General features: G+C 34.5%; 1 protein-coding gene across 1 annotated transcript; it reads right to left on the reverse strand.

Moving 5' to 3' along the window:
* Window positions 1-9,061: 9,061 nt before the first annotated feature.
* LOC106430072 lies at window positions 9,062-11,341 on the reverse strand. The gene is made up of 2 exons (XM_048756606.1): window positions 10,962-11,341; window positions 9,062-10,370 (listed from the first exon to the last, which is right to left on the reverse strand). Exons 1-2 carry the CDS (start codon window positions 11,188-11,190, stop codon window positions 9,265-9,267), a joined length of 1,335 nt encoding a protein of 444 aa, XP_048612563.1. The 5' UTR covers window positions 11,191-11,341; the 3' UTR covers window positions 9,062-9,264.
* Window positions 11,342-13,858: the final 2,517 nt, after the last annotated feature.

The raw sequence follows: 13,858 nt of genomic DNA on the forward strand, positions 1-13,858 counted from the left end.
GCTACTTTGGTTTTGTCTGCAACAAACTCTATTGCTGCGCATAAATTGTATCATGCGATCGTCACAGTCACGAGAAACATCACTGCTTTAAGCAAAGCTCCTGGTCCTGATGAAGCTTTAAGGTCTAAGGCAGCAAACATGTTAGGGAAGCTAGGCAAGTATTGGAATCCATTTGGGACAAATCCTGAGAAGATGAATAAACTTGTCATTGTCGCTGGTGTTCTTGATCCAACCAAGAAGATGAAGGTTACCAAAAAGCTATTTGAGAAGTTGTATGGAGAAGGCTCGGTTGAGGTTACTCATTTGGAAGATGAAATCGAGGACATTTTGAGGACTTTGTTTGATCTGTACAATGGCAGTGGCAGTGGTGGTTTGGGTTCAACGTTTAATAGTCAGTCTCAAGGTCAAGGACAAGGACCATCTTCTCAATCTCAGTCTCAGTCTCAGTCTCAATCTCAGTCACAAGATCAGTTAGGAGATGAAGTGTCTCAGAGGACAGTACTTGGTAATGGGCTTGCCTATGAGAGCATGAACGACATCTACAAAGAGCTTATTCAAGAAACCGGATTTCAGGTAAATACTAGTGAGTTGGATACTTATCTGAAAGAGAATGTAGAGATTCCAAACCTTTTAGGTGGTTTAGAGTATGATGTACTCTCTTTCTGGAGGGTTAATAGTGCAAAGTATCCGGTTCTATCATTGTTAGCTAGGGATGTACTTGCAATGCAAGTGAGTTCTGTTGCTTCAGAGTCGGCTTTCAGCACCAGTGGCCAAATTTTAGATCCAAGCAGAAGCTGCTTGACACACTATATGATAGAGGTGTTGATGTGCACAGAGCAGTGGCTCAAATGTGAGAATAGACTCAAAGGAAAAGGAACCCCAGGAAAAGAAAAAATGCTTAAACTGATAGAAGAAGAAGATGCTCTTATGAGAGGTATAATTTCTAGTTTCTAATCTCTTTCATCTTTATGTCCACTATAATGATCTTCACTGTTTTTTTTTTCAGAATTTGAACCTATCTTTCAAGCTTGAAAGCTACTGATTGCGGCTGTTGGAGACTCAAGACTGAATATCAGTTTGTTGTTGTTATTGTGTTTTCCTTCTCGTTGCCTAGTTTTTATTTTTTGAAGTTTTACTTGGTCAGTTTGTTGTTGTTAAATTGTTATGTCTACTACTCTACTTATGATTTATGTTAAACTTGTGTGTGGGTTTTATGACATTTATGTTATGAAACTACTTGATCAGTTTGTTATTGTTGCTATTAAGTTTAAAATGTGCTAGTAAAATTGTAAGCATTGCGATTGCAGGTCTGTAAATTGTAAGCATTGCAGGTAGCTAATTGCAGGTTTTTAGTACATTTCGGGTACACAAGGCATTTTCTACCCGAAAATTCTATTTTGTACCCGAAATTAGAGAAAACCCGACCGTGAACACAAAAATAGACCCAAAAATCTCAAAACGACCCCAAAACCCGATAACCGAACCGAATTTTTTTTAAACCAAAAAATGTCGGGTATTACCGGGTTTTACAATCAAGGACCGACCCGACCCGGACCCGGACGAACCCGAACCGATCCGAAACCGAAAAAATAAAATTACCCTATCGGATCCTCTACTCTTCAACCCGAAAGACCCGGACCCGGAAAGACCCGACCCGAACCCGACCCGAGGACCCGAATGCCCAGGCCTAACTCACTGGTTGACTGGTCGGACCAGTTTCACCAGTCAAACCAGGGTTTTAATTTATTATATATATATATATAAATTTTCTGATGACTAATATCTAGAAATAATATCATAAAATAAAGATACTATCTGAATCTTGAATACATAATGAAAATGAAAACATAACAAATTATAAAAAGTCAGTTGGAGAATGATAATATATGTCAAACTTATTCAGTGGTATCATCTTGAAACAATGAGACTTCGACATCGTTACCTTGTAAAACAAAGAAAATATGAAAATTGTATGAGTTAAATAATGGACATCATAGCCAAAGAAACCTATATAGTATACAAGAAAGTGTATTTACCGTTGGAGTTTAAGGTTTAAGAAGTTACATCTTGTGCATTCTCAAGTTCATTATAATTTAGTTCAGCTTCTCCACTTTCTTCCATTACCCAGAAATCAGTTTTATCAGTGGATTCATATTCTGTCGGATCATATGACCTCTTCCATTTGGAGAACCTGAACATGTGAACATTTAAGAGTTATCTTCTAAAACTTCACAGCTCTGTATTTTAACTTTAGCTTACCTATCTTGCAGGTGCAAAATGTAATGAACGTAGACAAGATCATTAAGTCTTTGATGTTCCAATCTATTCCTTATTTTTGTGTGAATTCTTTCAAACACAGACCAATTACGCTCACAGCCAGATGATGATGCAGTTTGGCTAAGAATTCGAATTGCTAGCTTCTGCAAAACAGAAACATTATATCCAAAAAACTTCCACCACTCATCTGCAATTAAAAATTTTGCTTGAGAAATAATATTCCAAAGTAGTAGCATATTAAATAAATAACAAAAAGAAAAGTACATGCAAAGACATACCAGGTCGAGTTGTTTTGCAACAGCTTAAAGCTGATGATGTGAGAAGCTTTTCTCACGTTCTCTATATATTGTCATCGCCTCAAACACTAGAAGAAAACGTGAGAGTAACGACTACCATTTACGACTACAAATGTTTTACGACTACAAATGTGTAGTCGTAAATTAACTTCGACGTTACGTCTAATTTACGACTATGTTAAAGTCTGTCGTAACTTAGACGTAATTTTGCTACTAAAAGGTTTAGTCATAAATTGGTCGTAAACTAACTTCGCATTTACGACCACACTTTCAGGTAGTCGTAATGTGGTCGTAAATGTACGACTAAATTACATCGACAAGCTACCATCTGATTAACGACCAATTTACGAGAAACGTAGTTGCACATTCATGGTTAAGTTTTATTATCAAACGTAAATATGTTATTTATTATATAATTAATAAAGTTATATATTTATATATATATGTTGATGATCCAGGTTGATTATGATGATCCATTCTATCCTCAGTGGTTTCACGAATTGATACAAGGTCCGGTCGCTAAGGTCACCACATCATCTATGTATTTCACACGAGGCTACACTTTTCACACTTACGAATATCGAAGTCGGCGAGCAACAATGAACTATGGAGTATGTGTGAAAGGTGAAACTGATTTCTATGGAATCTTACAAGAGATCATCGAAGTGAAGTTCCCCGGTCTGATGAAGCTGAAATGCGTTCTCTTTAAATGTGACTGGTTTGACCCCACAGTCAATAGAGGTGCTCGGTATAGCAAGTTTGGAGTTGTTGATATAATTTATAGATATATTAATTTATCGATATACTAATTGAAGCAAAAACTCAATTTGGGACTATAAAACTGAATTATTTTATAAAGATTTTTAGTGTATATTAATTTATAGAGTATTAATTTAAAAAGGTTATACTGTAGTTAGTAATGATAATATTCCGTTTTAAATGTATTTTGGCATCATGCTTATATATAAACACAAGATGTAGCCAACATCATGTCTTATGCAACTTCTACCATTTCCAAAGTAAACAAAACAAGTTATAAGTTGTCCAAAAAAAAGACCAGTTATAATTAGAACATGACGTCGAGGATTTTAAGATCGCCGGAATCTCCACCGGAAAATGGTGGAGTTCGCCAACAAACTGTAAAATCGAGATACAGCGAAAACACAAGGCACAAAGTGATTCCAAGAACTCGTGTATCTTTTATTAGAAATCCTTTACACAATCTCTTACAGACTTGTTTGATCCGAATTACACAACTCGACACGGATCGATTTCTAACAAACTCAACTTACTTGACTCAACACCTGTTGATCAAGTCTACCAATTCACTCAGCTATGAAACCCCAAAACCCTTTGTGTTTCTCTCTGAGAATTACAACGTGAAAGCTCTAACCCTAATCTTACGTAAAGCCACCATATATATTAAATAATATTTTCCTATTATCTAATATAATATTTCCTATATTTTAGCATCACCAAATATTCCAATTTGTGATCTAATAACATTCCTTTAATGCTTATTTCGTCAACCAAGCATATGGAAATATCACACATCATCGCATCTTGACGTTTCCTTTTTATTCTCCGAAGCATGTGTCACACATTACTCTCCATGTGTAACACATGTACACGAACCAAAACTCCACCACAGCAGCAACCTGTCAAGCTCCAAGTTCTTGAGCTTACACAAACTCCACCGCAGCCGTATTGTCCGGCTACTCGTTGCCACGTCCGACAGAGACCAGCCTCGATATCACAGATTGCCGACGGCAAAACTTCGATAACAAAACTAACAATTATAATGATGATTTTATTAACATGTAAGTCCACATGTATACTTATATATTGATGTTAATTTACATAGTGATATTAGAGTTTCTTTAATCCTTTCAATTTATTTATTGAGTTTGAAGGCACAACAGTTTCTTGGAAGGATTACTGGATCCAAATAACTAATTACTGACAGATTCATGGCGAAAAACTAACTCGAAATTTGAGCTGCTCGAAAGATTTCCATTCTTAGAAAAAATGTTCTTGATCGATTCAGAAGCTGAATCTTTCTTGGATTACGAGACCAAAGAGCCCAAGGAGATAATAACACAAGACTGCAAGAATCTTACTTCAAAGGCACGTAACTACTAATAGAATCAAAACCTACGTAATTCTATTTGCCTAATATTTGAGTTGTTAACTGACAAAAAAAAAAATCATGTGATGATTCTTTCAGAGGAATGGAAAGATTGAAGAGTTAGAAGAGACCTGCGATAATTATTCACCTCCCTTGCTAAAAAGGCCCGGAATCGACACATTATCTCCATTGCCAAGATTCAAAGTTCGTAAAGAAAAACTAGGTGATCGAATCACTGGGCTTCAGCACCTGGTTTCACCATTTGGCAAGGTAAAGATATTATATGAACTACTCGATTTTTCACAGGGTTTTATCTATCGTTATTTCTTTCTAAGCTCAAAAAATAACATATAATACATTTATAGACGGATACGGCTTCTGTTCTCAACGAAGCTGTATAGTACATCAAGTTTCTTCAAGAACAAGTCACTGTATGTTTCAGATTCTTGACTATTAATTTCTTTTCTTTTTTTTTTTTGTAACATTTGACTATTAATTTCTACCATGAAAAATTAACTAAAAAGTGATTTATTAATTTAATAGGTGTTGAGTAATCTAGACCAGAACATCAGAGGATCTGTTCAACGACAGCAGCTACATGTTAACAACTCTATTTTCTTGTCATTTTGCATGCTATATCAAGAATCTTCTTCTCAAATAATCAATTACCAATTAATGATTATTGCACTGATTAATGTAGTGTTCAGACCACTACAAGAAAACACCGGGATTCCGATGACAAATATCGTCGGTATGTCCTCGGAATAACGGTATTCCGAGGACATACCGACGAGAATGATCGTCGGAAAGTAATTTTTTTTCAGAATTTTTCTCGGAAAATTCTAAGGGAATACTAAGAATTAAAGATTCTGAAGATATTCTGACGAACCTCGGCCGTCGGAATATTCCGAGAAACCTTAGCCATCGGAATATTCTGAGGAAGTGTATCCGTCGGGATATTCCGAGGACCTATGTCCCTCGGAATATTCCGAGGAAGCTGTCGCCGGAATATCCCGAGGGATACACTTCCTAGGAATATTTCCAAAATTAAAAAATAATTATAAATTTATTTTTCTAAATTGAAATTCGAAAATATAAAATTAAAATTGAAATAGAAAACATATTTAAAATAGTTTTAATAAATATTAATTGAATAACATATTTAAAAATAGTTTTTATAAATACACAAAATAATAAAATAGTGTTTATAAATCAAAAAAATGTTTTATAAATACAAAATTAGTTTTAATAAATATAAACATTTTTATAAAAATGAAATCATCTTTTATAAATCCAAAAATCAAATTTATATACAAAAAACGTTTTGTATATTTAAAATTAGTTTTTATAAATATAAAAATAATAAAATAGTGTTTATAAATCAAAAAAATGTTTTATAAATACAAAATTAGTTTTATAAATATAAATATTTTTATAAATATGAAATCATCTTTTTATAAATACAAAATAGTTTTTATAAATACAAAAAATAATAAAATAGTGTTTATAAATCAAACAATTGTTTTATAAATACAAAATTATTTTTATAAATATAAATATTTTTATAAATATGAAATCATCTTTTTATAAATACAAAATAGTTTTTATAAATACAAAAAACTAATAAAATAGTGTTTATAAATCAAAAAAATGTTTTATAAATACAAAATTAGTGTTATAAATATAAATATTTTTATAGATATGAAATCATCTTTTTATAAATACAAAATAGTTTTTATAAATACAAAAATAATAAAATAGTGTTTATAAATCACAAAAAATGTTTTATAAATAAAAAATTAGTTTTAATAAATATAAATATTTTTATAAATATGAAATCATCTTTTATAAATCCAAAAATCGAATTTATATACAAAAAAACGTTTTTTATATTTAAAAATAGTTTTTATAAATACAAAAAATAATAAAATAGTGTTTATAAATAAAAAAAATTATAAATGCAAAATTAGTTTTAATAAATATAAATATTTTTATAAATATGAAATCATCTTTTATAAATCCAAAAATCGAATTTATATACAAAAAACGTTTTGTAAAATCCAAAATCGATTTTATAAATACAAAAATAATAAAAAATTTATAAAAAAAGTTCTAAATCAATTCAACACAACAAATTATCCAACCAAATCACAATTCTAAACCTATTACACAACCAAATCACAATCCTAACCAATCACCCTAACAAAAATCTATCAAAAAACTTCTAAAATCATCAAATCTACTTAAAAACCTAACAAATAGAACCTAAGAGAGTGGGATAGGGTCCTTACATGATTTGTGTAGGAATAGAGAGGATTCGTCGGAGAGATCGTCGCGAGAGAAGGGGGAGATCGCCGGAAGAAGAGAGAAATCGCCGGAGGAAGAAGAGAGAAATGGGGAAGAAGAAGCGTTTCATGTCTATAAAACCTAGAGTCCGACGGAAACTATCCGTCGGAATTTCTTCGGTATTTTCAATTTCAATTTTCGCGAAATATTTGGCGGCTTGTGTTGCCCGGGTAAATGAAAATATTCCGAGGAAATTCCGACGGCCACTTAAATATCCGTCGGAATTTCCTCAGAATATTTTCATTAATTCATGGAAAAAGAATATCATGTGCATGTATTTCTATTGGTTTATATTGTTCCTCGGAATTTCCTCGGACTATTCCGAGGAAATTCCGAGGAACACATGTTTGGGGTTTCAAAACATCAAATTTTTTTGCCCTATATCATTTCTTATACAAATGCAATGCATACCATTGAGAAATCTTTGTATAGATGATCATAAACCATGAAATAACAAAATTTCAAAACGAATTGTAAGTATTCCCTTTACCGTTCATTAAAGTGTGTAAGTGTTTCTCTTATGTTGTGGGGATTTCGTTCATACAATCGGAAAAAGTGTTTATTATAGGGTAAAAAACACATTTTTGACTTCATAATCAGTCTAAGACACTTAATAAGGGTTATATAAGTATTATTCAAACCGCAAAACGTTGTTTTCGGAGATTTAGGTATTTATAGCCGCTACAGAGCCCTTGGGAGATTTAAAAAATTTCGAGGAAATTCTGAGGGATAATAGGTTTTAAGTATTTCCTCGGAATTTCCTCGGAATAGTCCGAGACTTTTCCGACGATTCAGGGCTTTGCTTTTAGGGTTTCTGTTTCCTCGGAAAAGCCTCGGAATATTCCGAGGAAATTCCGAGGAAATACCTAAATCCTATTATCCCTCAGAATTTCCTCGAAATTTTTTAAATCTCCCAAGGGCTCTGTAGCGGCTATAATATATCCTCGGATATTCGTCGGTGTTTTCCGAGGAATATGATTTCCTCGGTATTTCATCGGTGTATTCCGAGGAAATGCCGAGGAAACCCAAATTTTGGGTTTTCTCGGAATTTCCGAAGAAATTCGTCTGAATATTCCGAGGATCTCATTTTCCGTCAGAATGTCCGTCAGAATTACGCTGTTTTCTTGTAGTGGACGAAAAACTCCATAAATACTCAAGAACAAGAAGATTATAGTTCAAGAAGACACGTAAACCTTGGGAGCCATGTATTATGTTTGATGCGGATTTCATCTTCATATCCGGTGGCTTCAGCCGCAGCTTCCGCTGCCGAGATGAATACATCCAATTTGGAGAATTTTCCAATTCTATGTAAACTTGTAAATTAGGAAGATAATTAACAATAGGCAAATTCTCTAAAATAATCCAAAAATAGATTTTTTACGGAAAAATTCCAAAAAAAAAAATGATCAAAAGATGTTTCATCAAAGAGTCGAAAGATCTTTATATCCTTATTATATATATAAATAATTGTTTTTAAAATAATAATTATAGTTTTCAAATTATACATTTAGAATTCAACCTTTTAAAAAAAAACAAAATTCAAATTTCTTTTTCAAAATAGTTTTTCGAATTTTTGTTTTGAAACTCAAAGATTGGTTTTAAAATTATTTTTAAAATTTTATTTAAAATTTTAAGTTTTTATTTATTTAATTTTAAAAATCCTAAACCTACCTCAAAAATTCCACCCTTCAAATATAAACTTTAAGTCTAAATTATTAACCATAGAAATGTCTATTTACTTATTTAATGAAACATTTTGATAATTTTGACTTTCGGAAACTGATTATATTTGTGATAAAAGAAATTTAGTGCTATCATAGAGAATCTCTCATTAACAAAATATTGTTTGCAGAAAAAAACATTGAAGCTCCTTTCTTCATTTAACAATGAAAAAGAAAGATAAGTGGATCAAAAAAAGATTGACAGCAAATTAATTTGTTTGATCAAAAAAGAAAGAGGGTGGATCAAGTTTAGTGGACAGAAAATGATAAGAACAGCAAATTGAGTAGTAATAAATCACAAACATACTTCATTATTTATAAATGATAGGATTTGTATTGGGTTTCATTGTTCATCGTAGCTTGTGTAATACACGATTGACAAAATTACACCCAAAAAAAAGAAATTTTAAATAAAGTAAGAAAAAATGTAATACACAGTTCACACATAGACGCGCCTTCAAGGAAGATGATTATTTTCTCATTTCTCTTCAACCCGTTAAGAAGCGCGACCCGGATCAGAATCCGTTTCGGTTCTGTATTGTCCTTCCATACCAGGAACAACCATGCCAGGGTGATTGTGATACATCTGAACCGGGCCTGGTGTGTTCATATCATAATAAGCCGGCCGGTTAACTCCATCAACTGCCATCATAACCGGTCTAGCAGTTCCACCATATACTTGACCCAGACCAGGACCAGGACCAGGAATCCGATGAGTCTGAGGTTGGTGATGGTATCCCATAGGTAAATGATGGTATTGTGGAACATACTGACCCGGCATTTGAACGGGTTGAACCATATGATTACCCTGCTGAACCATATGGTTGCCTTGTTGAATCATATGATTGCCCGGTTGAACCATATGATTCCCCGGTTGAACCGAACTAGGAACATAATAAACCGGTTGCTGGTAATGAACCTGTGGGCCAGGGGCATATTGCCACTGTGGGTTAACCGGAAGATTACTCTGTTGAATAACTTGCTCCGGTTGAGGATCAGATTTTGGAGTCGAAACCGGTTCTGGACTATCCGGTTTAGTTTGAACTGGTTGAAGTTCCGGTGTAGATGACCGCATCACAGGAGCCGAAGAGGTCGAACCATACGGCGAAGGAACATCGCGACGAGGCGAGCCAGGATCCGAAAGCGTCGAGACTTCTCGTCGGATCTTAGCCCTCGGATCACGATCACGGAGCTCGTGCGGCGGCGCGGTCTCGTCGAAAGTATCCAACCCGAAGAGGTAATCAGGAACCTCGGAGACGATCGAGGAGACTTCAGATCTGACGCGCTCGAAACCTTTGCCGGAACCACCGTTGGATACGGCGGAGGAGCCGAGATTGAGAGCGTCGAGGAACCATTGCTCTCGATTGACGGAGCTATCGAGGAGAGAGCTGATACTGCTTGCTCGACTATCGTTATCATCTTCTCCGGCGATGTTATTGGTGAAGAGGAAGAGACGGAGACGAGATGATCGTGGGTTTTGATTCTGTGCGACGCGGTCGTATTCGTCCATCATGTTCTCTACATCCTCGTCCGTTGATACCGAGATCAACGCGTCAAGATCTTCGTTTGGTAGCTGGTACTTCACGCTGATGTTGCTTTTACCTTATCCAAATATTCCAACGCAACAATCACAATGATAATAAAAATTCTTTTTTTATAAAAATAACAATAATTATTATTACCAATCAAATACTCTTTTTTTTATATAAATTGAATACTTTCCCGCAAAATTCCAAAGCTTTCTCACCAATGAATATCTGCCCAGTTTCCAATCAAATATTCTTTTTTCCAGCTTTCTCACAAGCAATAATTCACGCATATCATAGTTGACAAAAACTCAAACATCCCTACTCGATTTTTGAGATCATGCATCAATCCCTTTACAAGAAACCGAACTCTCACAATATGAACTATTTATAAACTTATAATTCTGGTTATATTTTTTTATCATAAGTTGAATACTTTCCCGCAAAAGCTTTGTGGCCAATAATTATCTGCCAAATTTCCAACAGTTTATTGCAAAAATATTTGTAAAAGCTGCAAAAAACATTTAAAATAATAATTCCCTAATCGATTTACTTGTTCATGATGTCAAGTCGTTTTCCAGAAAACGAACTCTGTTATTACATAACTATGTTTGTTATAACTTATAATTATTTATGGATATAAGACGAAGGAATATGATTTTCTTACCGGAGAGTTTAGCAAGTTTGTTGAGTAGAGAGGCAAAACTAGTGTTACGGTGAACGGCGATCATACGATTGTCGCCGCCGACGTAGCTGAGTTGATTATCGGGTGGACGAGGCAAGATCCTTCCTCCAAAAGTGCACATGAACCGTACACGTGGCTGATTATCATACTCCGACCTCGGCGATGATGCCATTGAGTCGTTGTCCATCTCCGGCTGAAGGGTCGAAGCCATTTTTTTCTCTTCTCTCGCTGAGGATTTTTGTGATTTTGTTTTTGATTCGATTCAGCGAGCATATAATTATTGAAGGTGAATGTTTGGGAAGAGTATAGGTTAGAGAGACGGGACTGTCATGGACCGCATTATCACAGCCATAGTATAGGAGGTTTTTGTAAAATCAGTTTACAAAGAACTAAAATATTAAACCTTGTAAGGGCAACCCCATCAATTGGATCTAAACAAGTATCTATGAGCATCCGCAACGGCAATCCTTAAGGCGGAATCCTTAGGAAAAAATAATTAAATAATCAGTAGATTCCACCAAAAGCTAAGGATTCAATCCTTAAAATTCCTAAATAAAGACTATTTCGAACATCTCCAAAAGACACTCTATAACTTCAAATATGAAGTTTTTTGCTCTCCAAAAAGAAACTTCAAAACTTCAAATTTGAATTTTTAAGGAGTAAATCTCTATATTTGAAGTTTCACTACTCAAAACTTCAAATTTGAAGTTTCATATTTTTTTTGCATTTTGATCCCTACAATCACACATCACCTTTGTGATTCATAAATATTTTCTCGTTTATTATTTTAATCCTTAAAAAAATTATATCTCATAAATATTTTAAATTTTGTTTACAGATTTTAAATTTTACACATAAAATTAAATAAAACTTTAAAATAAGATTTAAAATATTTTATACTAGATTTAGACAACAATAATATATAAAAGAAATTTAATAAAACTATTTAACAAAATTACATGAAGATATAACTATTACACAAATTTAAATATTACAACAACACTAATAATCATGTAAGTTTGATCCGAAACCTTCAAATTTTTCAAATATTTTTTAATTTTTTTTGTGTAACTGAAGATGGTTGTTGTTGTTATTTTTGATGTTTTTTTTCTTACAATTCTTTCTTGTTCATATCAAATATATTCACGAGTATTAGTATCATCGAAAAGAAATTAGTCTTTTAGCAATATTTTATGTTTCTCTTTTACTTTCTTGTTCCGATTTAATGTATTTACAAGTATCAATATCATCTGATTTCAACAAATTTTAGCTCGTAATTTACAAAGTAAAAAAAGGAGAGCCATTTTTACTTCAAAATGCACTAATAGATCATATATGCATTACGAAAATCATTTTATGGAATAATATGATATTTTTTTGAAGTTTAATATTAATTAAGTTATTTTTATTTAATTTTTAATATTTTAATAGAATATTTATTAATTAATATTGTTGTAATATGTTTATATATGTGCTAGTTATTTATAAAAGTATTATGAATTCAGATTAGTTATGACAAATAGAAGGACTATATTATAAAATATAAACAGTTTTGAAGTTGAGTTTGAAGTTTTGCTTTTGGAAAAAAACACCTTTAAACTTCAAATATAGAGTTGTAGAAACTTCAAAATAGAGTTTTTTTTTTGGAGATGCTCTTCTTAGTGAATCCTTGCACTATTTGTGGGCCTCCACGACATGTGCCAGCCCGCGATTGGTTGATATTTTTTTTTTGAAAAAGAAAAAAATAATTAAAAAATCAAAAAACATTTTTTCTAAGGACTTCAATGGGGTATCACCATTGGAGATGCTCTAACAGTTAAAACAGTGAAAAAGTTGAAAAAGGAAGAAGGAGACAAATAAATGACTGATTTTAGAATCTCTACAAAAAACAACAAACATACCAAAAAACAGAAAACAAGAAACGGAGAGAGAGAGAGAAAGCTAGAGAGAAAGCGTTTAAGGCAGCCACGGCGTCCGGTGGCGCGTCCGAGCGCGTACCGGCGCCGATGGCTCACTTCCTTGTCATTCCGTTCAATTCCCCGTGTGGTTGTTCCGATCTGTCAGGTTTCTCCGACATGCACGCGGATCTGGGGGAGGGTTTCGCTCCGGGAAGAGATCGGCTCGCTGCGACTCTTCTTCCTCTGGATTCGCGGCGAGGAGGTTCGTGAGGTAGATCTTCGTTTCAGCGTCGTTTTGGTCCCGGGATGTAGAGGCTTCCATAGCTCTTGCATCGCCGCTCAAGTTCCCGGGTTGTGGAGGCTCCGTCAGCTCTGCAGCGCCGCTTAAGCTTCCGGAACGTGGAGGCTCCGTCAGTTCCATTGTTGCCGGCCTATGGCCCCTTAGTTCCTTTCTAGGGTTTAGTTTTTTATTTTTGTGTTTGTCTCTAGCTTTGTGTAGTTGGCTCGGGTTTGTTGGCTGAGCTCTCGTCGGAGGACGATGGATGCTCTCTGTTGGAAGGTCGTTTGTTGAGCGAAGCCCCCCCCTTTGGCCCTGTTTTGAACTGTGGCGGATGAGATCTCGGTCACGATTGACTCTCTCCGAGTTTAGGCGTTCTTGGGTGGGTAGGCGGTCGCGGTGATGAAGGTGTGGAGTCGATGAACTCTGGTGTGGTTCGGTGAACCGGTGGGTGGTTCTCCGGTGATAGTTGAGGCAGAAGTGATGCGGCGGTTCGCGAAGGATTGCGGCCGTCATCTTTTTGCTCTCTTGGGCCTAGGGCCTTTCTTGGGCTTGCGGGTTGTTAGGGGTCTTTTAGTGGGCCGTAATAGTTGTGGGCCTTGTAATCGTGTTGGGCTTTGGGCCTTTTTCTAATAAACTTTGACGGGAAAGAAAAAAAACAACAAACATACCTTTTGCCTATATGTTGCTTTATGATTAACTAC

This window comes from Brassica napus, chromosome A2, assembly GCF_020379485.1.
Source record: "Brassica napus cultivar Da-Ae chromosome A2, Da-Ae, whole genome shotgun sequence".
Lineage (NCBI taxonomy): Eukaryota > Viridiplantae > Streptophyta > Magnoliopsida > Brassicales > Brassicaceae > Brassica > Brassica napus.

Excerpts from the sequence above, each read along its gene's own strand:
- LOC106430072 (XM_048756606.1), bottom strand. The coding sequence starts at position 11,190 with ATGGCTTCGACCCTTCAGCCGGAGATGGACAACGACTCAATGGCATCA. Across the intron at positions 10,371-10,961 it reads CAAACTTGCTAAACTCTCCG|GTAAAAGCAACATCAGCGTG; the intron begins GTAAGAAAATCA and ends TATTTGGATAAG.